The 21061-nt window shown below is 46.0% G+C and overlaps 1 protein-coding gene across 4 annotated transcripts; it reads left to right on the forward strand.

Moving 5' to 3' along the window:
- Positions 1-9855: 9855 nt before the first annotated feature.
- ZNF774 (zinc finger protein 774) lies at positions 9856-21061 on the forward strand. Of its 4 annotated transcripts, none has more exons than XM_036355796.1 (4): positions 9856-10389; positions 13595-13708; positions 18677-18783; positions 19685-21061. In XM_036355796.1, the coding sequence occupies exons 2-4, from the start codon at positions 13611-13613 to the stop codon at positions 20902-20904; spliced, it is 1425 nt and encodes a 474-aa protein (XP_036211689.1). In that variant the 5' UTR covers positions 9856-10389; positions 13595-13610; the 3' UTR covers positions 20905-21061. The 4 variants fall into 4 exon arrangements, with proteins under 4 accessions (XP_036211689.1, XP_036211687.1, XP_036211686.1 ...); XM_036355794.1 differs by having other exon boundaries at positions 9856-10300; XM_036355793.1 differs by having other exon boundaries at positions 9857-10300; positions 13540-13708.

Genomic DNA, 21061 nt, shown 5'->3' on the forward strand with positions numbered 1-21061 from the left:
TTTTGCTATTTTTTAAGATATAGAACTTTGACATTTTTATGATGTCAATTTTGTCAGACTAGTCTTTTTATAGCTTCTGAGTTTTCTGTGATTCTTAGAAAGTTCTCTGCCCCACTCCAAAGATTATTTGAGTTTCACTCATTTTTCACTAATTATAAGCCCTTTAATCCAAGTATAAACATGCAAAGCAAGGTTCCACTGTTAAATCTTACTGTCCCTCTTGGTGTCTTGATTTATTAGCCCAAAGTGACCACGTATAAACAGCGCCACCTCCAGGCTAGCCTGAGAACTGCACTAAGTGCTTGAAGGCAGAATTGCCCAACCCCACCTCCCCCAGCACCTCTCTGGTAGTCAGCATTCCTAGAGTGCAAGATGTCCAAACTGTTTGAGGATGATAATTCCAGGAGATAATCATGTAAGTGGAGATTAGTTTCTCCACTTTTCCATCCTCACTAGAGACGTAAATTTACACAAAAGACAAGATATGTTTGGTTAGGGTTGGGGTGGGGAGATAGCTGACCCTTTTCAGCAGCCTAAGAGTTCACTTACCTTTGCTTGTATCTATCTATCCCAAGTCAACCCTAGACCACAAGACACTGACACTATCTTGTTACAGGAAAATTCTGAAGTCAGCCATCTGCCCTTTGCCTGATTCTCCAGGAAGTCGGTCCTGGCCAATGTCAACTGTCCCAGATTTAGATAGACAGTAAGACACAGTTAGGACCAATTTCTGGCATAACCTTGTCCCCAAACTGCCGGGACTGATCGGCAGACCCTGAGCGACAGATGAATGGATTACTCTGACACACATTTCTGTGAAAGAGAGGGCTAAGGGACTGCCTGGCTAGAGGAACTGGAATGCCCCATTCGCCTGCCTCCTTAGGCTTTTATTGTGACAACAGCTTGAACTCAAATTAACCTCTAGACACAGCCAGCAGGGTAAGTATCCTTGAGAAAGCACATGCTTCTACAAGGTCGGGTCTAAAGACTAAACACAGAGATTCCAGCAAAACACCCGGGGGCTCGGACTTGTTTGGAAAAGTCAAGGCAGGGGCTGCTGCCTTCAACAAGGTCTCCCTAGAGGCCCCCTGACCTTTCAGAGAATCCTCCTTCCAGACTTTCCAACCAAGTCCCGTGCTTCCCCACACCAAGCCAGAGCCCTACGACCAGCCTAAGACAGTGAGCAAGCCTAGGACCACAACCCCACTCCCCGAGTGGGACTCCTCCTGCAATTGATTCCTTTCACCAAACCACAGGGTAACAGAGCTCTGTTCTGCCAGGGAGTAGTCATGCTTAAAAGCTTCAGAGACCTGCCCTAGCCGGTTTGGCTCAGTGGATAGAGCATCAGCCTGCGGACTGAAAGGTCCCAGGTTCGATTCTGGTCAAGGGCATATGCCTGGGTTATGGGCTTGATCCCCAGCGGGGGACTTGCAGGAGGCAGCCGATCAATGATTCTCTCTCATCATGGAAGTTTCTATCTCTCTCTCCCTCTTCCTTCCTCTCTGAAATCAATAAAAATATTAAAAAAAAAAAAAGCTTCAGAGAACTACTCTGGCTAACTTAAGTAAAAGAATATCAGGGAACTCACAAAGTACATGGGAGCTGAAGGATCAGGCTTGAGAAGTTGGGAACCGGAAGACAGAGTAAGGCCCTAAGAACCACAGCAAAAATCTTGCAGCATGCCGAAACCGGTTTGGCTCAGTGGATAGAGCATTGGCCTGTGGACTGAAGGGTCCCAGGTTTGATTCCAGTCAAGGGCACATGCCTGGGTTATGCACTCGATTCCCCCCATGGGGGCAGGCAGGAGGCAGCCTATCCATGATTCTCTCTCATCATTGCTGTTTCTATCTCTCTCTCCCTCTCCCTTCCTCTCTGCAATTAATAAAAATACACATTTTAGCCCTGACCGGTTTGGCTCAGTGGATAGAGCGTTGGCCTGCAGACTGAAGGGTCCCGGGTTCGATTCCGGTCAAGGGCATGTACCTTGGTTGCGGGCACATCCCCAGTGGGGGGTGTGCGGGAGGCAGCTGATCGGTGTTTCTCTCTCATCGATGTTTCTAACTCTCTATCCCTCTCCCTTCTTCTCTGTAAAAAATCAATAAAATATATTTTTAAAAAATACACATTTTAAAAAATCTCGTAGCAGAAACAGTCCAGCCTGCCCTCCCGTGGGCCCTGGTGCAAACAGCCATCTCTGTCTGCCTGCCTTCCTCTCAGAGCTCAATTCCGGGAAAGAGCATTTGGTAGGCCCACCCCACGTAAAAAGAAGCTAAAACAGGATTTTATTTTTTTAAATGGAATTTTTCCCTCCCAAGATCAACCAGTATCTTTTCCTTTTAAAAAATAAATAAATATTTTTATTGGTTTCAGAGAGGAAGGGAGAGGGAGCTGGAGAGAGAAACATCAATGATGAGAGAGAATCATGGATCGGCTGCCTCCTGCACGCCCTCTACTGGGGATGGAGCCCACAACCTGGGCATGTACCCTTGACTGGAATGCAATCCGGGACCCTCCAGTCCGCAGGCTGATGCTCTATCCACTGAGGCAAACCAGCTAGGGCTTTTTTTTTTTTTTTTTTTTTTTTTTTTATGAATGGTGTGTATTTAGTGTGGCAGAGGGAGGCCCTTGGACCTTGTGTTGCTTCTCCAGAGATGCTGGCTTTTCCCTTTCTCCCATGTCTTGTGCTGGTCTGGGCTTCTCTAGCCCCATCATGCCAAGAAGAGGATGGATTTACAGCCTCCGGCCAGTTCCCATGGCCTATTCTGAACAGCTCCATTCACGGATATTTCTGGGAAGACGCAGGGGTGCTCTGGGATGGAAGGAATGACTCGGGAGGCAGCCCCAGTGTGAGGGTGTGCTGCCAAGACACAGAGGCACCAGCAGCACGGGGTGGCTTGAGACAGGGTGTGTTTCAGAGGGGATTTTGCTCTAGAAAGAACTATCCCCCAAGCTATCACAAATGAAAACTAATTAAAGAGATAGGAAGAAAAAGAAGGAAGAAATTTAAATACATGCATACACACACAATATCACACACACACTCCCTAGGCTGCTTAGTTCATAGGAAGAAAGTTATCACTAGAGTAGTTAGTTAACTATTGGAAAGAGAAAAAAAATCATCTTGCAACCTCCAGTAAAAGCTTGCAATACACTTGGCATGCAAAAGAGGCTTCGAGTTCCCTAACAAAGGATAAGAATAAGCAGGTCAAAGAGAGAGGTGGAGAGAGACAGAGAGAGACAGAGGGAAAAAAGCTAAACCACACAAATAATTGTAAAAATGCAAATCAAAGCAAATATACTAGTAGATGTTTGGAACACCTACCCTTGGAATTCTATGAGCTTTTTAAAAAAGTGAGGTTGATCTCTATATGCTCACATAGAAAGGTCTTCAAAAGGGTAAAAACAGCAAGGTCCAAAATAGTGTGCGAAGCCTGGCTGGCGTGGCTCAGTGGTTGAGCGTCGACCTATGAACCAGGAGGTCACGGTTCGATTCCCGGTCAGGGCACATGCCTGGGTTGTGGGCTTGATCCCCAGTAGGGGATGTGCAGGAGACAGTTGATCCATGATTCTCTCTCATTGTTTGTGGATGTTCCTATTTCTCTCTCTCCCTCTCCCTTCCTCTCTGAAATCAATAAAAAATATATATTTTTAAAATGTGCACACAAAACTGTTAGGGTCCCCAAAGGAGGAACATACGAGGCCAAAAGGGGTAAAGAATTATGCACTTATTAGGTCATCTGGAAAGCCAGATGGATAAGCCTCCAAATGGTGCCATCACCCAGGGATGGGGAGTCAGTGATTTTAAAGGACTCTAGGCAGGCTTTTTCTGGGCGGAAAATTCTCTGGGCGAGTCCTGAGGGGAAAGATAAGGGTCTTAGCAAGTGGAATGTGATCTTAGCGAGTGGAATGTGGTCTAAGCAAAAGGAAATGTCAGTTGTGACGTGGTCTAAAGGTCAGTCCCCAGGGAAGGGGGTGTTGATTCAATTATTCGTTTAGACCTAACAAAAACAAAAACAAAAAGCAAAGTGATGATGTATGCTTATTGTTGAAATTACGGAAAATACAGAAACCTTTAAAAAGATAACAAAAATCTATGTATAATCTCAATACCCAAATATAACCTCTAATACCATTGTGGTGAAATTCCTTTTATTCTTTTTTCTATGCATGAGTGTGGCCAATCTGTATAATATTCTTTATTTCAGTCAGTGTATGCTTAATTTCTAGTTGGTTCTTTATCATAACATCGAGGGTCTCATTAGATTTCTTGAGGATCTCACTACATTTATCGGCGGTCTCACCAGTCTTTTCGAGGGCCTTACTAAGTTTATCGGCAGCTTCTAGACAGTTCTTGAGAGACCTTAAAAGTGTGGTTTTGAGCTCTATATCTTCCATTTCTGACATTTGCGTCCTGTTTCTTTGTCTCCGCATTTTTTTATCTTTTCTTGGTGCACCCCCTAGTGGTCTTTGTGCGCAGTCTTGTAGTTAAGCCTTGACTGTTGTCGGTAATACCGGTGGTGATTTGACCTCCAGGCTAACTGGCTATGAGAGTCAGCTGTGTCTGCAGTGGGAGAGCTTCTGTGCTGGATCTCTAGGGCGGTGCTAATCTAGCCTTTGCCTGAGGCTATCCGGCAAATGGCGCTGCGCAGGGCTTGGGCGGGGTGGGTCCCCGGGGAGGGCCGGAGCGAGCAGTTATGGCTGCTCTCAGTTCCGTCCCTAGGGGCTCTGCCTCTCAGAGTCCCAGCAACTGCTGCAAACCTCGGAGAGAAAGCTGCCTTCAAGTTCTGACCGAAGCCAGACAGTCCCGCTTCTCCCATTTGAGTCTGGGTCCCTAGAGACTCGCCCGGATCTGGAGCTCAGAGTCTGAAACTCCCTCCCGATTGAAAACGACAACCGCACCCTCCGCTGCCAGCCCGCTCCGCGCGCGCACTCCGCACCTGAGTATTTCACTTCAGCACTGCGCCTCCTCTGAGTCTGGGTATGATATTCTCTTTCCTCCTAGTTGTAGAATTTCCACTCAGCCAGCCTTCCTGTGGTTCTGGATGATGTCTGTTCTGTCCTTTAGTTATATCTCTGAAGTGGTTGTTCAAGGCAGCAATCTCCGGCATTAACCTATGCCGCCATCTTGGTTTCTCTATCTCTCTTTGAGTGTGGCCAATCTGAACTGTACCACAACATCAGGATGCCTTTAAATTATTTTCTTTTTTAAAAAATATATTTATATTGCCCTAACCGTTTTGGCTCAGTGGATAGAGCGTCAGTCTGCAGACTCAAGGGTCCCAGGTTCGAGTCAAGGGCATGTACCTTGGTTGCGGGTATATCCCCAGTAGGGAGTGTGCAGGAGGTAGCTGATGGATGTTTCTCTCTCATTGATGTTTCTAACTCTCTATCCCTCTCCCTTCCTCTCTGTAAAAAAATCAATAAGATATATTTTAAATATATATATTTTATTGATTTCAGAGAGGAAGGAAGAGGGAGAGAGAGACAGAAACATCAATGATGAGAGAGAATAATTGATTGGCTGCCTCCTGCATGCCCCCTACAGGGGATAGAGACCACAACCCAGGCATGTGCCCTTGACCAGAATTGAACCTGGGACCCTTCAGTCTGCAGGCCGATGCTCTCGCCACTGAGCCAAACTGGCTAGGGCTAAATTATTTTCCAAAATAAAGGAAACTAAAACTACCTCTAGCCTCTACTGGATTATCCATTTACCTCCTTTGTGGACCTCCCCTTTCTCCTGGACTGCCCAGGACCCTGGAGTTTATGTAACACACACAGCAGCCCTGTGGACACTCACACCTGCCGGGGAAAAGCCCAAAGCAGCGTCTTAAACTCTGGACAGTGGCTGTCTCTGCAATTGCTCTTAGGGGCCACAAGGTGTCACTCGATGCACATTCAAATCAATGTGACGCTGTAGGGCGGCTGTTAGACGCCTGGGAGGAAAGATTTCATTCCCACAGCATCAGCCTTGGTACCTGGCCTATGGTTCCTACGCTGCTCTTGCCTGTCCATCTGTCTACTATATCACGACCAGCAGCAAGCAGGATACAGAAGCTTAACTTACTGCATCCTTATGAAAAGTAATTAAAACAATTTGTAAAAATCTCTGATCATTGAATAAGTGAAAAAAAATTTGGGGGGGGGGCAGGGTATAAATGCTTTATTGTTGTTCTCAAAATTTTTTAATTCTCACCTGAGGGTATTTTTTCCATTGATTTTTTTAAAAATTTTTTTTTAGAGAGAGAGTGGAATGGAGGGAGGAGGAGGGGAGAGAGAGAAGCATTGATGTGAGAGAGACACATTGATTGGTTTCCTCCCCCACACGATACCAGTTGGGGCACAGGGAATGGAACCTGCAACCGAGCTACACAATTAGGAATCGAACCTGTGACCCTTAGGTCCAAAAGCCAATGCTCTAACTATTGAGAAAACCGGTCAGGGTTATTATTATTATTATTATTATTATTATTATTTTAACACAGAGGAAGGCTGGTGGTGAATATTTGGCCATTTGATGTTTTATTTTTAAATTTTCATTAATTTCAGAGAGAAAGGGAGAGGGAGAGAGATAGAAACATCAATGGTGAGAGCGATTCATTGATCGGCTGCCCCACACTGGGGACTGAGCTCACGACCCAGACATGTGCCCTGACTGGGAATTGAACCTTCTGGTTCATAGATCGATGCTCAACCACTGAGCCATGCCAGCTGGCTGGGCTGATGCTTTTATTGACTAAGGGTTCAAGTTCAGGCTCTCTTTCTGATAGAATGTAAAAGCACACCTACACATGCCTATATGTGATTGTTATCAAAACTAAGCTTAGACACTAAAAGAAGATTCATTATCTGAACTTCCTTCTGTGTTTTTTCACCTTCGCCATCAGGCACTGGAGCATCTGGCATCTCACAAAGATCTGGGTCTAGTCCTTCTGATATAATTTTCTTTTCTTTTTTTAAAATATTTTTTATATATTTTATTGATTTTTTACAGAGAGGAGGGGAAAGGGATAGAGCGTTAGAAATATCAATGAGAAAGAAACATTGATCAGCTGCCTCCTGCACACTCCTACTGGGAATATGCCTCAACCAACAGACCCTTGACTGGAATCGAACCCAGGACCCTTTACTCCGCAGGCTGACACTCTATCCGCTGAGCCAAACCAGTCAGGGCTCATTTTGTCTCTTATTGCCATCACTGGATCACCCTCAGCAGGTGGGGACGAAAAAGAAATTTTTTTAAATTTGCAATTTATTACTAGGATGAATAGTTTTAAATTACGTTTCTGCTTCTATAAATTTTCTGTTAGTATCTTTTGTTTATTTACTTACTGAGGTATTAATTTTTGTATTTATTTATTGATTGGTTTTGAAAGAGAGAGAGAGAAAAGCATCGATTCGTTGTTCCACTTATTTGTGCATTCATTAGTTGCCTTCTGTATATGCCCTGACCGGGGATGGGATCCACAACTTTGGCGCGTTGGGACGCTGCTCTAACCAACTGAACTACTCGGCCAGGGCCTTGTACCCTAGCCCGTTTGGCTCTGCGGCAGAGCGTCGGCCTGCAAACTGAAAGGTCCTGCATTCGATTCCGGTGAAAGACACATGTCCCGGCTGCAGGCTCAATCCCCAGTGGGGGGCGTGCAAGAGGCAGCCAATCAATGATTCTCTCTCATCATTGATGTTTCTATCTCTCCCTCTCCCTTCCTCTCTAAAATCAATAAAAAATACATTTAAAAAATTGATTCTTGTGAGCCCTTTATTGAAGAGACTGATCTAGTGTCTTTTGTGTTTGTTACCAATATTTTCTCAGTGTAATGCTTATTTTAATGTCTACAAGTTTTCAATTTGTAATTTTTAAAGATTAAGTTATTTAAATTGAGGTACCATTATACACAATGAAATGCACAGATCTTAAGAGCACATATTTAGAGTTTTAACATACATACACAATCATGCACATGTTTTTAATTTTTATATATTCAAATTTCTTGGTTTTTTCCTCCAGTGTTCACTGTTAGGAAAAAGTGAAAGACTTTGAAATGAACAACAACAATAAAAACTTTATGGGTGTCGTAGTATCTAGAGCACCCTTTCATGTTATCTTTTGTTGTCTGTGACCTATTTCACAACTCTGTAAGTTGTAGAAAACCAATATTAATGCAAATTATTCTTGTCCATAGAAATGCAAATTAGTTCTGGAATACAATTGATTATTGCCCTGGAATGGATACATTTGCCTCTATTTATAAATACATTTTAGCATTTCTTATCTGCCTATGTAGTGTGTGTACTTCTTTGAATTCTCCTGTGAATTAGTAAGTAACATCTTACTGGTTCCCTGATGATAATCAATTAATGAGTTAAATAAAATCTTTGACATATGTTCATTTTGTATCTGCATGAGAGTCATGATTATGTCCTTTTAAAAACATTATCTTCAAGCATTGCCCATATTCAAGGCATGAGTAATAGGTCATGGTATGCATTCATTCTGTAAACAGTTTATTTTCAAGGTTAAACTGAATTTTTTTGAAAGGGTTAGGACGGGACTGACAGTTCATAATTATGAATCATCAAGAAAAGCTAGATTTGGGACATATTGTCTTTACTACCTAGCCATGCTACTGATGGTATTTGACTCTGTACCCCAATACAGTCTCCTCTTTCTCCTTCTTTTTCTTTTTGCTAGCAATGGCCTAATAAACTCTTTCTTTGCTTTAAAAAAAAATATTGTCATTGATTTCAGGGAGGAAGGGAGAGGGAGAGAGAGATAGAAACATCAATGATGAGAGAGAATCATGGATCGGCTGCCGCCTGCACGCCCCCTACTGGGGATCGAGCCCACAACCCGGGCATGGAACCGGTGACCTCCTAGTTCGCGGGTCGATGCTCAATCACTGAGCTACACCCGAATAGGCAAACCCTTTTTTTTTTTTTTTTTTTTTAAAGAAAGAAAGCTAGAATTACTCTTTTTGCTTAGAAAACATAAATAAATACATTCACTTATGTCCCCAAATTTCCAATAAAACAAGGTGGGATCCATACACTGTAGTCTTTTGTTTGTTTTCCCCAACTTAGCTTCTTCTCAAGACCTTAAAACTTAGGGAGCACGTGAGTTGATGGGGAGTCCCTGGAGGGCAAACACTATTTTCATTCATTTCCAGTAATAAGTTCTCAGATGACTCAACACATTTGTGAAATCAAACCATTGCCCTAGCAATGTGAACGTTTCTCTACAAGGGAAGTGGGCAGGCCTCAAGGCAGAACAGGAGAGGGCAGACTGCTCCAGGCGGGGCAGCCCAGGGCTCAGAGGACCAGAGGTTTATGTCCCTCCCTGGTCCTTCCCATCTCCTCGCCACTCCCCAGGCCGCTCAGGTGGCAGAAACCATGACAAGGAACCGGAGGAGAGAGAAAGGCGGGTGGAGCCGGGGTGGGAGCTGCGCTGGCTGGACAGGTGCCTGTGGTGGATGCTCAAGTCCAGCCTGAGCGTTGCAGAAGTAGGCGACAGGGAGCCCCCTGTTTGGGGAATGGCACACTGGGGAGATCAGAGAGTTAAGAACCAGGACTCTAGGCACAGCAAGTTCCCTAATACCGGATTCCTTCGCCTGCCTCCTCTGGCTACGGACAGGGGTATGAATCAATGGAAGGAGGAGAGCCTGGGAATCGTGATGTTAATGGCAAGAAGCATAGCAGTCTTACACTAAAGGCTTCTTTCTGCTTGGGGTTTCTTATGCTTAGTCTGAGTTGGCCTGGAACCCAGCGGCGGCAGACGTCATTCGGTCCCCGGCCGCGGCGGGGTGGGGCGGAGGGGTGGCCCGAGGAGGATGCGCAGCGCGGTCCGGCGGCGAGCTGCTCCGCTCCCTGGGAGGGGCTGGGTGCCAGAGCGCGGGAGACGCCGCGGGGGAAACCCGGCTGCTCCGCCGTTGTCTGATGAGGCCAGGGGGGTCCGCATCTGCAGATCCCTCTCTGGGGACACAGTTTTTGACCCCCCCCTCTCAGCTCCGGAGACGCGGTTCCCGTAGTCGGGTAGCTGGGGGATTGTGTTTAGTACTTGTCACCGTTCCGAACTGGGCGTCCCGGACTCGGGAGCCTTGTGTTTGCTCAGGACTACATTTCCCAGAAGGCGCCGCGGTGATCGACAGCCCGATCAGCCTACGGGTAGGGGAAACGCCTCGTCACGGAAACTGAGAAGCCAATGGCAAGAGGTCATAGGCGGTGTTTTCCGGCGGCTGGCTGCGGAGCGCCGAGTCCCACCTGTGTCTCCACAGCCCTGTCACGCACCCCTGGTCGGAGTCTGGTAGGGACGCGCTGGGTGTGGCGGGCCGGGCGCGGCTCGGCGGCGGCGGACTCTCCTTCCCGCTCCGTCCCCGGCGGGGCCCCGGGGCGGTGAGTGGGTCCGGGAGCGGAGACCGCGGCCGCAGCCAGGAGCTGCGGAGGAGCGCGGAGGGGGCTCGCCTGCCGCCCCGACGCCGACTCTGCCCGGTCCCCGCGCTCGCCCTGCGGAGCCCGCGGGTCTGCTGAGCAGCGGGGACCGGGAGCTGCGGTTTTCTGTGCCGTCGTCGAGATGGCAACCCGCGTATCCATTTTCTTGCTCCTCGAGGGTGGTCCCGGGTGGCAGCCTGGCGTTGTGACCCCCTGACCGCAGCACCCCGACTGGGCCTGCTGCACGGCGAGGGGGGAGCATGGGTGGCGGCCCTGCCCGGGCCGTCATGTTCCTATTAATAAATCCAACGACAAACCGCTGCTTCGCACAAAGGCACTCGGACACCGCACCTGGCGCTCGGGGGCCTCTGAGGTCACCGGCCCCGGAGACAGCGTGGGAGGCAGGGTCCCCGTCCCCCTCCCGCCGGCTCCTGCAGGGGGCGCTGCGGTGGTGCTTGGTGATGGACGCAGAAATGAAATGATTGCTTCAAACTCAGCACGGCTCTCGCTCCCCAATGACGTTATTTTTGCTCGTGAAGGATATATAAATATATATATATATATATAATTGATTTTTTCAGAGAGGAAGGGAGAGGGATAGAGAGTTAGAGAGAAGCATCGATCAGCTGCCTCCTGCACACTCCCTACTGGGGATGTGCCTGCAACCAAGGTACATGCTCTTGACTGAAATCGAACCTGGGACCCTTGAGTCCGCAGGCCGACGTTCTATCCGCTGAGCCAAACCGGTTAGGGCTGCTCGTGAAGGGTTTAAGCCAGAGAGGTGAAATGTATTCGTACGGTTTTTAGGTGCTTTAAGAACTCGGGACTTTATCCGTGCCCAATAGCAGTGGCTGTAAAGGGTTACATGTTTCCATGAAAAGGGTGCGTGTGTGTATCGTATATCCTAGTTCTAGGTGCTTTGATTGGGGAGACAAAGATGCGAAAGAGTAAAAACTTCCTCACCCCCCCATCTGGTCCATCCTGAATTCTGAAACACAGAATATTTTGTAGCAGGTTCAGTGGCTGACTTGTGTTTGTTTCTGTTGGAAACTTTTTACTTTTATTTTTTTTCAAATATATTTTTATTGATTTCAGAGAGGAAGGAAGAGGGGGAGATAGAAACATCAGTGATGAGAGAGAATCATTGATGGGCTGCCTCCTGCACGCCCCCCACTGGGAACTGAGCCCACAACCCTGGCATGTGCGCGGAATCGAACCTGAGACCCTTTAGTCCGCAGGCCAACTCTCTATCCACCGAGCCAAACTGGCTAGGGCTGTTGAAAACTTTTAAAAAATATATATGGCCCTAGCTGGTTTTGCCCATGGATAGAGGTCGGCCTGAGGACTGAAGGGTCCCAGGTTCAATTCCGGTCAAGGGCACATGCCCGGGTTGCGGGCTCCATCCCCAGTGGGGGGTGTGCAGGAGGCAGCTGATCAATGGTTCTCTTTCATCATTGATGTTTCTATCTCTCTCTCCCTCTCCCTTCCTCTCTGAAATCAATAAAATATAAGAATAATTAAAATATATATATATGTGTGTGTGTTTATTGATTTTAGAGAGAGAGGAATAGAGAGATAGAAACAGAGATGGGCTGCCTCCTGTATGCCCCCCCCACTGAGGATGGAGACCCCAACCCGGGCATGTGCCCTGACTGGGAATTGATCTGGTGACCTCTTGATTCATGGGTCAATGCTCAACCACTGAGCTGTACTGGGAAGGCTGTTGTAAACTCTTTAAAGAGAGGGAATCTATCGTATTTCTTTGTGATTCCCAGTGCCTTACAATATATTACTTAATGAAGAAATTACTGATCCATCCAGTAATCTGGCCATCTCCCCCCAAATATTTTTTTCTTGATATTGCCATCAATTTTATGAATGTATTAATGATTGTTTTTAAGCACAGTGGTTAGGGTAATTATGTACTTATCCCCATTGAAGTTCACTTGATTTTACAGCTTATCCATCTTTTTATTTTATTTATTTATTTATTTATTTATTTATTTTAAAATATATTTTTATTGATTTCAGATCAATGATAAGGGAGGGACAGAGATATAGAAACATCAATTGAGTGTCAGCCCCCTGGTGGTCAGTGCATGTCATAGCGACCATTTGGTCAAACAGCCCTAATAGTTGCTTAGGCTTTTATATATATAGATGTTAAAAAAAAAAAAGTTAGGCCCTAACCAGTTTGGCTCAGTGGATAGAGCGTTGGCCTGCGGACTGAAGGGTCCCAGGTTCAATTCCAGTCAAGGGCATGTACCTTGGTTGCGGGCACATCCCCAATAGGGGGTGTGCAGGAGGCAGCTGATCGATGTTTCTCTCTCATCGATGTTTCTAACTCTCTATCCCTCTTCCTTCCTCTCTGTAAAAAATCAATAAAATATATATATTTTTAAAAAGTTAGTGTGTCCAAAGACAGGGTTCTGTTCATGTGTTTCGAGGAGGCCCAATCCTCTCTAGTGATGGGAAAGTTGGCCAAGAGTAGGATTATGTGAAAATAGAATAAGAACATCCAGCCTCGCTCCTGGGCTGCCCTGCCACCCGTCCATGGAGACAGCCCCTGGGCCCTGAGAGTCGGGAGGAGGTGGCCCTCTGGGCAGGGTGCCTCCCACCTGGCCCCTCTCCCTCCCTGACCGCCCTGCAGCCACAGACACTCAAGTTACCGAGGACCTGACCTTCAGGGGAAAGCAATAGAGACTCTCTTTTCAAAAGATTTCTTTCTTTTTTTTTAATATTTTATTGATTTTTTACAGAGAGGAAGGGAGAGGGACAGAGAGTTAGAAAGATCGGTGAGAGAGAAACATTGATCAGCTGCCTCCTGCACACTCCCTATTGGGGATGTGCCCTCAGCCAAGGTACATGCCCTTGACCGGAATTGAACCTGGGACCCTTGGGTCCACAGGCCGACGCTCTATCCACTAAGCCAAACCGGTCAGGGCAAAAAGATTTTATTTCTTGAAGCAATAAATATTTTATTGGGATGTGAGGTGCAAAATAAATAAATAGAAATAAAGAAACCAAACCTTGTATGGTGGACAGAATTTACCTGAGAGCTAGTCTAGTGTTTGAGTATACGGTTATCCTTGATAGCTGTCTTCTGCTTTTCAGACCATGCTGAGGATATCCTGAGAGCTATGGATGCATAATGAGTCTGTTGCTTTAGGACCTGATGACCCTCAATGATGTGGCTGGGGACTTCAGGGAAGAATGGAAACTACTTAGAGAATCCTCTTCAGGGATACGACCCAGCGCCGTTAGAAGAATGGGCTCTCAAAGGGTAAGGATGCTACTCTTCTTTATTTACTCTTAATATGTTTTTATCGATTTTGAGAGAGAGAGGAAGGGAGAGTGAGAGAGAGAGAGAAACATCATCCACTGACTGCCTCCTGCACGCCCCCTATTGGGGATCAAGCCCACAACTGGGGTATGTGCCCTGACTGGGAATCGAACCAGTGACCTTTGGGTTCCTGGGTGGACGCTAACCACTGAGCCATACCCAGCCGGGCAGAATGCTACTCTCCTTTAGAGTTAAGCCCTATATTTTAAAAGGGCCGAGGTCTAAATGGCCTCTAGGGATGCTGGCCTCTTAGAGCTCCAGTTCCCTTTGAGAATAACTGTTGCCTTCCTGGCAGAGAAAGGAGGACTTCCATTTTTTTTTTTTTTAAATATATTCTATTGATTTTTTACAGAGAGGAAGGGAGAGAGATAGAGAGTTAGAAACATCGATGAGAGAGAAACATCCATCAGCCGCCTCCTGCACATCTCCTACTGGGGATGTGCCTGCAACCCAGGTACATGCCCTTGACCGGAATCGAATCTAGGACCTTTCAGTCTGCAGGCTGACGCTCTATCCACTGAGCCAAACCGGTTTCGGCAGGACTTCCATTTTTATGGCACTTTATGGTTTGCAGATGTCTTTGGTATTTATTATCTTGTTAATATCTCACCATAACCTTTCGATGCATGTATTATCTTCCACCTTTTCCAGCTCAGGACACTGGGACTCAAAGGTAAGTGCCAGAGGTGAGAGTACAAATCAGGTCTTTGTGGAAAATGGGGAATATGTACATACAAGTAATATATACTCGTTGAAGAAAAAAAACATGCAAAATGAAAACAAAAGTTATCCATTCCACCACTAAAAAGTTACTATGCCTCCATATATAAAATTAAAAGCATAATACACATACATACTTATACAATTAAAAAAACAAGTACATATAGAATTAGAAAATGATATAAAAACAAAAGAAAAAATTGGGCCCTAACCGGTTTGGCTCAGTGGATAGAGCGTCGGCCTGCGGACTGAAAGGTCCCAGGTTCGATTCCGGTCAAGGGCATGTACCTTGGTTGCAGGCACATCCCCAGTAGGGGGCGTGCAGGAGGCAGCTGATCGATGTTTCTCTCCCATCGATGTTTCTAACTCTCTGTCCCTCTCCCTTCCTCTCTGTAAAAAATCAATAAAATATATTTGAAAAAAAGAAAAAATTGGGATCATACTGTATATTCAGTTATACATCCTATTTTCTTTTTTTAAAATATATTTTTATTGATTTCAGAGAGGGAGGGTGAGGGAGAGGGAGGTAGAAACATCAATGATGAGAGAGAATCATTGATCGGCTGCCTCCTGCACACCCCACACTGGGGATTGGGTCCACAACCCAGGCATGTGCCCTGACCAGGAATCGAACCGTGACCTCAGGTTCATAGGTCAACACTCAATCACTGAGCCATGCCAGCTGGGCCATTCTACTTTCTTATACATCATATTATGAATATATTTTGACAACAATATCTTCCTCTATACCACTTAAAATAACCATTTAGTATTCTGTCATGTGAGTACAATAATTTGAATTAGATTGAACTATATATTTGACCATTTTTTACTTATAAAATGGCAGTTTCGAAAGGTGGGGGGAGGATGGGTGGGTGGGTGGTAAGCGATTAAAGAGCTTGTATGCATATATGCATAACCCATGGACACAGGGATGGTGAAGGCCTGGGGTGGGGGACAGAGGTGGGCTAGACAGGGTCAATGGGGGAAAAAGAAGAGGGACATATGTAATACTTTCAACAGTAAAGATTTTTTAAAAATATTTAATTAAAAAAAAAAAAAAAGAGCCTCGCCTGTGTGGCTCAGTGGTTGAGCATCAACCCAGGAACCAAGAGATAATAGGTTTGCCCTGGCTGGTTTGGCTCAGTGGATAGAGCGTCGGCCTGGGGACTCAAGGGTCCCAGGTTCGATTCCGGTCAAGGGCATGTACCTTGGTTTCGGGCAACATCCCCAGTAGGGGGTGTGCAGGAGGCAGCTGATCGATGTTTCTCTCTCATCGATGTTTCTAACTCTCTATCCTTCTCCCTTCCTCTCTGTAAAAAATCAATAAAATATATTTAAAAAAAGAAAAAAAAGAAGTAATAGGTTTGATTCCCGATGATCACGGGTTGTGGACTCAATCCCTGTTAGGTCTGATTCAGTAATTAAATGTATACTCCCTCACCTGGGAATTGACCTTTATTTTTATTTATTTATTATTTTTTAATTTTTTATTTTCATTGATTTCAGAGAGGTAGGGAGAGGGAGAGAGAGATAGAAACATCAATATTGAGAGGAAATCATCAATTGGCTACCTCCTGCACACTCCCTCCTGGGGGTTGAGCCCGAAACCCAGGCATTTCAGGTACATTTCTCTGACTGGAATCGAACCCTGGACCTTCAGTCCGCAGGCCGACGCTCCATCTACTGAGTCAAACCAGCTAGGGCTGGGAATTGACCTTTAGACCATTTTACCACCGACATTCCCCTTCGCTTAGATCACATTCCACTTGCTAAGACCATTATCCTTCCCCTCTGGACCTGCCCAGGGAATTCTCCGCCTGGAAAAAGCCCACCTAGAGTCCTTTAAAATCTCTGACTCCCTGTCCCTGGGGGCTGGCACCATTTGGTTTTCCAGATGACCTCATAAGTTCATTCTTTATTCCTTTTGGCTCCTGCGCTCCTCCTTGGAGACTCCAACAATCCCCAGTTGGGGGCGTGCAGGAGGCAGCTGGTGGATGATGTTTCTCTCTCATCGATGTTTCTGTCTCTCTATCGCTCTCCCTTCATCTCTCTAAAAATCAATAAAGCCGAAACCGGTTTGGCTCAGTGGATAGAGCGTCGGCCTGCGGACTGAAAGGTCCCAGGTTCGATTCCGGTCAAGGGCATGTACCTGGGTTGCAGGCACATCCCCAGTAGGAGATGTGCAGGAGGCAGCTGATCGATGTTTCTAGCTCTCTATCCCTCTCCCTTCCGCTCTGTAAAAAAATCAATAAAATATATTAAAAAAAAAAAAAGAGCAGGCCACAGTTTGTTTCTAAAAAATAAATAAATAAAATAAAAATCAATAAAAACGTGTTTTAAAAAAATAAATGGCAGTTTCATATGGCTCAAATATGCCTTTCGTATGCCTTTGTTGTGGGACATTTAATTGATTTATGGCATTTCCAGATTCTCACCAGTATGGTGATAAACAACTCTTAGATAATTGTCTTTTTTTTTCTGTCTTCTTTATTGAAGTATAATTAGTTAATAAATAGCTAATATGTCTTTTGCACAACTGTTATTTTTTCATTTTCTTACAATTCCCAGAATTAGAAATGCTGGGTCCAAAAATAGGTACATTTCTTGGGTATTTGATATTTTTGCCAAATGCCTTCTAAAAAGATTAAATCAATTTATTTATTCCATTTCTTCATAGTCTACCATCATGATAGATATTATATTTTAACAGTGTGGGTTAATTAATAGTGGTAGCTAACATTTATTGAGGACTTACCACTTAATCCTTATAACTCTATAAAGTAGACCTTATCATTATCCCTAATTTATAGATAAAGACATTGGCACAGAGAGTTGAAGTAACTTTCCTGATGTTGCACAGCTAGTAAGAGACAGGGTTGGATTCAAACTCGGGCAGTATGACTCCTGAGTTTGCACTCTTCACCTCTACACTTATTGCCTAAGTGTATCATTGTTTTAATTTTTTAAAATATGTTTTTTAAATTGGTTTTAGAGAGAGGAAGGGAGAGGGACACAGAGATAGCAACATCGATGAGGGAGAAACATCATCAATTGGCTGCCTCCTGCACACCCCCTACTGGGGATCGAGCCCAAAACCTGGGGATGTGCCCTGACTGGGAATCCAACCAGTGACCTCTTGTTTCATGGGTCGATGCTCAACCACTGAGCCACAGAGGCCGGACAATCGTTTTAATTTAAATTTCTTTGGTTAATAGTAAGTGTAAGATTTTCCATATATTTATAGGCTACTTTTCTTTCTTTTGTGAATTGCCTATGTTCATTATTTTTTTTTCTTACAAGTGTTTGTCTTTTTCTCATAGCTGTATCTATTGCTGTCCTTCTGGGAAAAATTTAAAGGCCAATATTATAATTAACTTCCTTGATTCTCTCTAAGGGTGAGGTCATGGTGGCTTTGTTTCTGATAAAATTATCTTTCCACAGGGGTTTAGCCTTGTGCCTTCAGAGATGAGTTATTGTACTTACCCTAGAGTTTCAATGACCTATGTCTGATTTTTTTAAAAAAACTTATTGTTGAAAGTATTACATATGTCCCCTTTTTTAAAATTTTTTTAAAAATATATTTTATTGAGTTTTTACAGAGAGGAAAGGAGAGAGATAGAGAGCCAGAAACATCGACGAGAGAGAAACATCGACCAGCTGCCTCCTGCACACTCCCCACTGGGGATGTGCCCGCAACCCAGGTACATGCTCTTGACCGGAACCGAACCTGGGACCTTTCAGTCCGCAGGCCGACGCTCTATCCACTGAGCCAAACCGGTTTCGGCCATATGTCCCCTTTTATCCTCCATCTACCCCCACCAGCCCCCTCACCCCCCACTCCAGGCCCTCACCACCCCACTGTCTGCATCCATGGGTTATGCATATATGCATACACAGTCTTTGGTTGATTACCTCCCACCCACACATCCTCCCCCGCCTTCCCTCTGAGATTCTGCTGGTTTTCTGTTTTGCTTTTTAATGGGCGGAAAAGGGCTTTTCCTCAGCCTCTTGGGGAGATCACCCTCTTTTATCACTTTACCGTGGCTGCCCTTTTAATGAGACAGAACACACATGAGCGTTTGTCTGGAGGTCCCCTTTTACCTAGGGAAGGAGGAGGGCTTACATTTTGGCCAGGCCTCGTGTGATTGGCTCAGATCAACATCCTCTGTTCATCTCCCTGTACAGGATTTCTAGACCAAGTGTCATCTCCCACCTGGAACAGAAAGACGAGCCCTGGCTCCTACCACTCCAACATTTTGAGGCAAGGGAGATCCTAAAGGAAAGTCACTCAGGTGAGATGTGAGTGTTACTTGGTGGGAGAAGAATGTGAAATGCTGCCCTGGAGTTTTGTTCTTCCCATCGGAAGTTTAAATTTGAGTTCTTGGGCAGTCACGAATTGACCAAATAAAGTCTCTTTTTTAAGTAAGCATGTCACTTTAGTTTCCACTGTGACATCTTTGAAAGGAGGTGCCTGATTTTGACAACATGTGGCTTACTCTTGAAGGATGTAAAGGTCATCTCAAGATTTATCTGGTCATCCTATATAATAAAGAGGTAATATGCAAATTGACCATCACTCCAACACACAAGATGGCCATCACAAGATGGCCAGCAGGGGAGGACAGTTGGAGGCGACCAGACCGTCAAGGGAGGGCAGTTAGGGGTGACCGGGCCAGCAGGGGAGAGCAGTTGGGGGCTACTAGGCCTGCAGGGGAAGACAGGGGCAACCAGACTGGCAGGGGAGGGCAGTTAGGGGCAATTGGGCTGGTAAGGGAGCAGTTAGGCCTCAATCAGGCTGGCAGGGGAGTGGTTAGGGGGTGATCAGGCAGGCGGGCAGATGAGCAGTTGAGAGCCAGCAGTCTACTGGGATCGGGCCTAAACGGGCAGTCGGACATCCCTCAAGGGGTCCCAGATTGGAAAGGGTGCAGGCTGGACTGAGGGACACCCGCCCCCCCCCCGCCCGGCCCCGCACGAATTTTGTGCACCAGGCCTCTAGTCTTAAAATAAAAACAGTTTAGGAATTCTTGTTTTCTGTGAGCTCAATGAACATCAATAAACTTTTCACAGAGTGAAAACCAAAGTAGTCAAATTAAGTATAGTCTGTTGCAAAAACACTAATTTTAAGCTTTCTTGCTGCCTTCTGATGTACGTTCCTGACAACTTTATTCTTAGTCACTTCTGTTAATTTTTCAGACTTGGAGAATCAGCTGGAAAAACTCCATCAGGATGTTTCTGAAACAGCAGGACAAAGCAGAACATCCTCAGAAGGGGCCAATAAAGATGTTTATCAGACTCCTAGCTGGGGAGGAAGCTGGGAGAGGGGCCTTGAATTAGAACCTGGAACCCTTCCAGGGGAGGGCCATCGGGACAAGGATTTAAACAAGCTCCTGGAGGGATACGCAGGAAAGAAGCCTGTGTGTGCAGAATGTGGGAAAACCTTTAACCAGAGCTCCTATCTCATTAGACACCTAAGAACCCACACCGGCGAGAGGCCTTATAAATGCACCGAGTGCGGGAAAGGCTTCAAGCAGAGCTCAGACCTCGTCGCCCATCGCAGAACACACACAGGAGAGAAACCCTACCAGTGCAGTGGGTGTGAGAAAAAATTCGGCGACAGCTCAACACTCATCAAACATCAGAGGACCCACACGGGCGAGAGGCCCTATGAGTGCCCAGAGTGTGGGAAGACTTTTGGGCGGAAGCCACACCTCATCATGCACCAAAGAACCCACACCGGAGAGAAGCCCTACACGTGCCTCAAATGTCACAAAAGCTTCAGCCGAAGCTCCAATTTCATCACCCACCAGAGGACGCACACAGGAGTGAGGCCTTACCGGTGTGATGGCTGCGGGGAGAGTTTCAGCCAGAGCTCGGATCTGACCAAGCACCAGAGGACCCACACCGGCGAGCGGCCCTTTAAATGCCCCGAGTGCGGGAAGGGCTTCACGGACAGTTCCCATTTCGTCGCGCACATGAGCACGCACTCGGGAGAGAGGCCATTCAGCTGCCCCTCCTGCCCCAAGAGCTTCAGCCAGAGCTCCCATCTGGTCACGCACCAGAGGACCCACACCGGCGAGCGGCCCTTTAAGTGCGACAGCTGTGGCAAAGGGTTCGCCGACAGCTCTGCCCTCGTTAAGCACCAGCGGATCCACACGGGCGAGAGACCCTACAGGTGTGGCGAGTGCGGGAAGAGCTTCAATCAGAGCTCCCACTTCGTGACCCATCAGCGGATCCACTTAGGAGAGAGACCGTATCCGTGCCCCGAGTGTGGCAAAACCTTCAATCAGCGTTCCCACTTCCTGACACACCAGAGGACGCACACAGGAGAAAAACCTTTCCACTGTAGTAAATGTGACAAGAGCTTCCGTCAGAAAGCACACCTTTTGTGCCATCAAAACACTCATTTGATTTAGGAAATAATCTTTAGTGGTTTTGCTGCTCCCTTCCAAAAATTTAAAAAATATATATATATTTCTATTGACTTCAGAGAGAAAGGGAGAGGAAGCGAGAGAGAGAGAGAGAGAGAGAAACATCAATGATCAGAGAATCATTGATCGGCTGCCTCCTGCA

Source organism: Myotis myotis, unplaced genomic scaffold (genome assembly GCF_014108235.1).
Source record: "Myotis myotis isolate mMyoMyo1 unplaced genomic scaffold, mMyoMyo1.p scaffold_m19_p_23, whole genome shotgun sequence".
Classification (NCBI taxonomy): Eukaryota; Metazoa; Chordata; class Mammalia; order Chiroptera; family Vespertilionidae; genus Myotis; species Myotis myotis.

What these genes read in the sequence shown, in the direction of transcription:
- ZNF774 (XM_036355796.1), top strand. Translation starts at nt 13,611, where the DNA reads ATGATGTGGCTGGGGACTTCAGGGAAGAATGGAAACTACTTAGAGAAT. An exon ending in GAAGAATGGGCTCTCAAAGG is followed by an intron (nt 13,709 to 18,676) that starts GTAAGGATGCTA and finishes CTCCCTGTACAG; the next exon opens with GATTTCTAGACCAAGTGTCA. An exon ending in CCTAAAGGAAAGTCACTCAG is followed by an intron (nt 18,784 to 19,684) that starts GTGAGATGTGAG and finishes TTAATTTTTCAG; the next exon opens with ACTTGGAGAATCAGCTGGAA.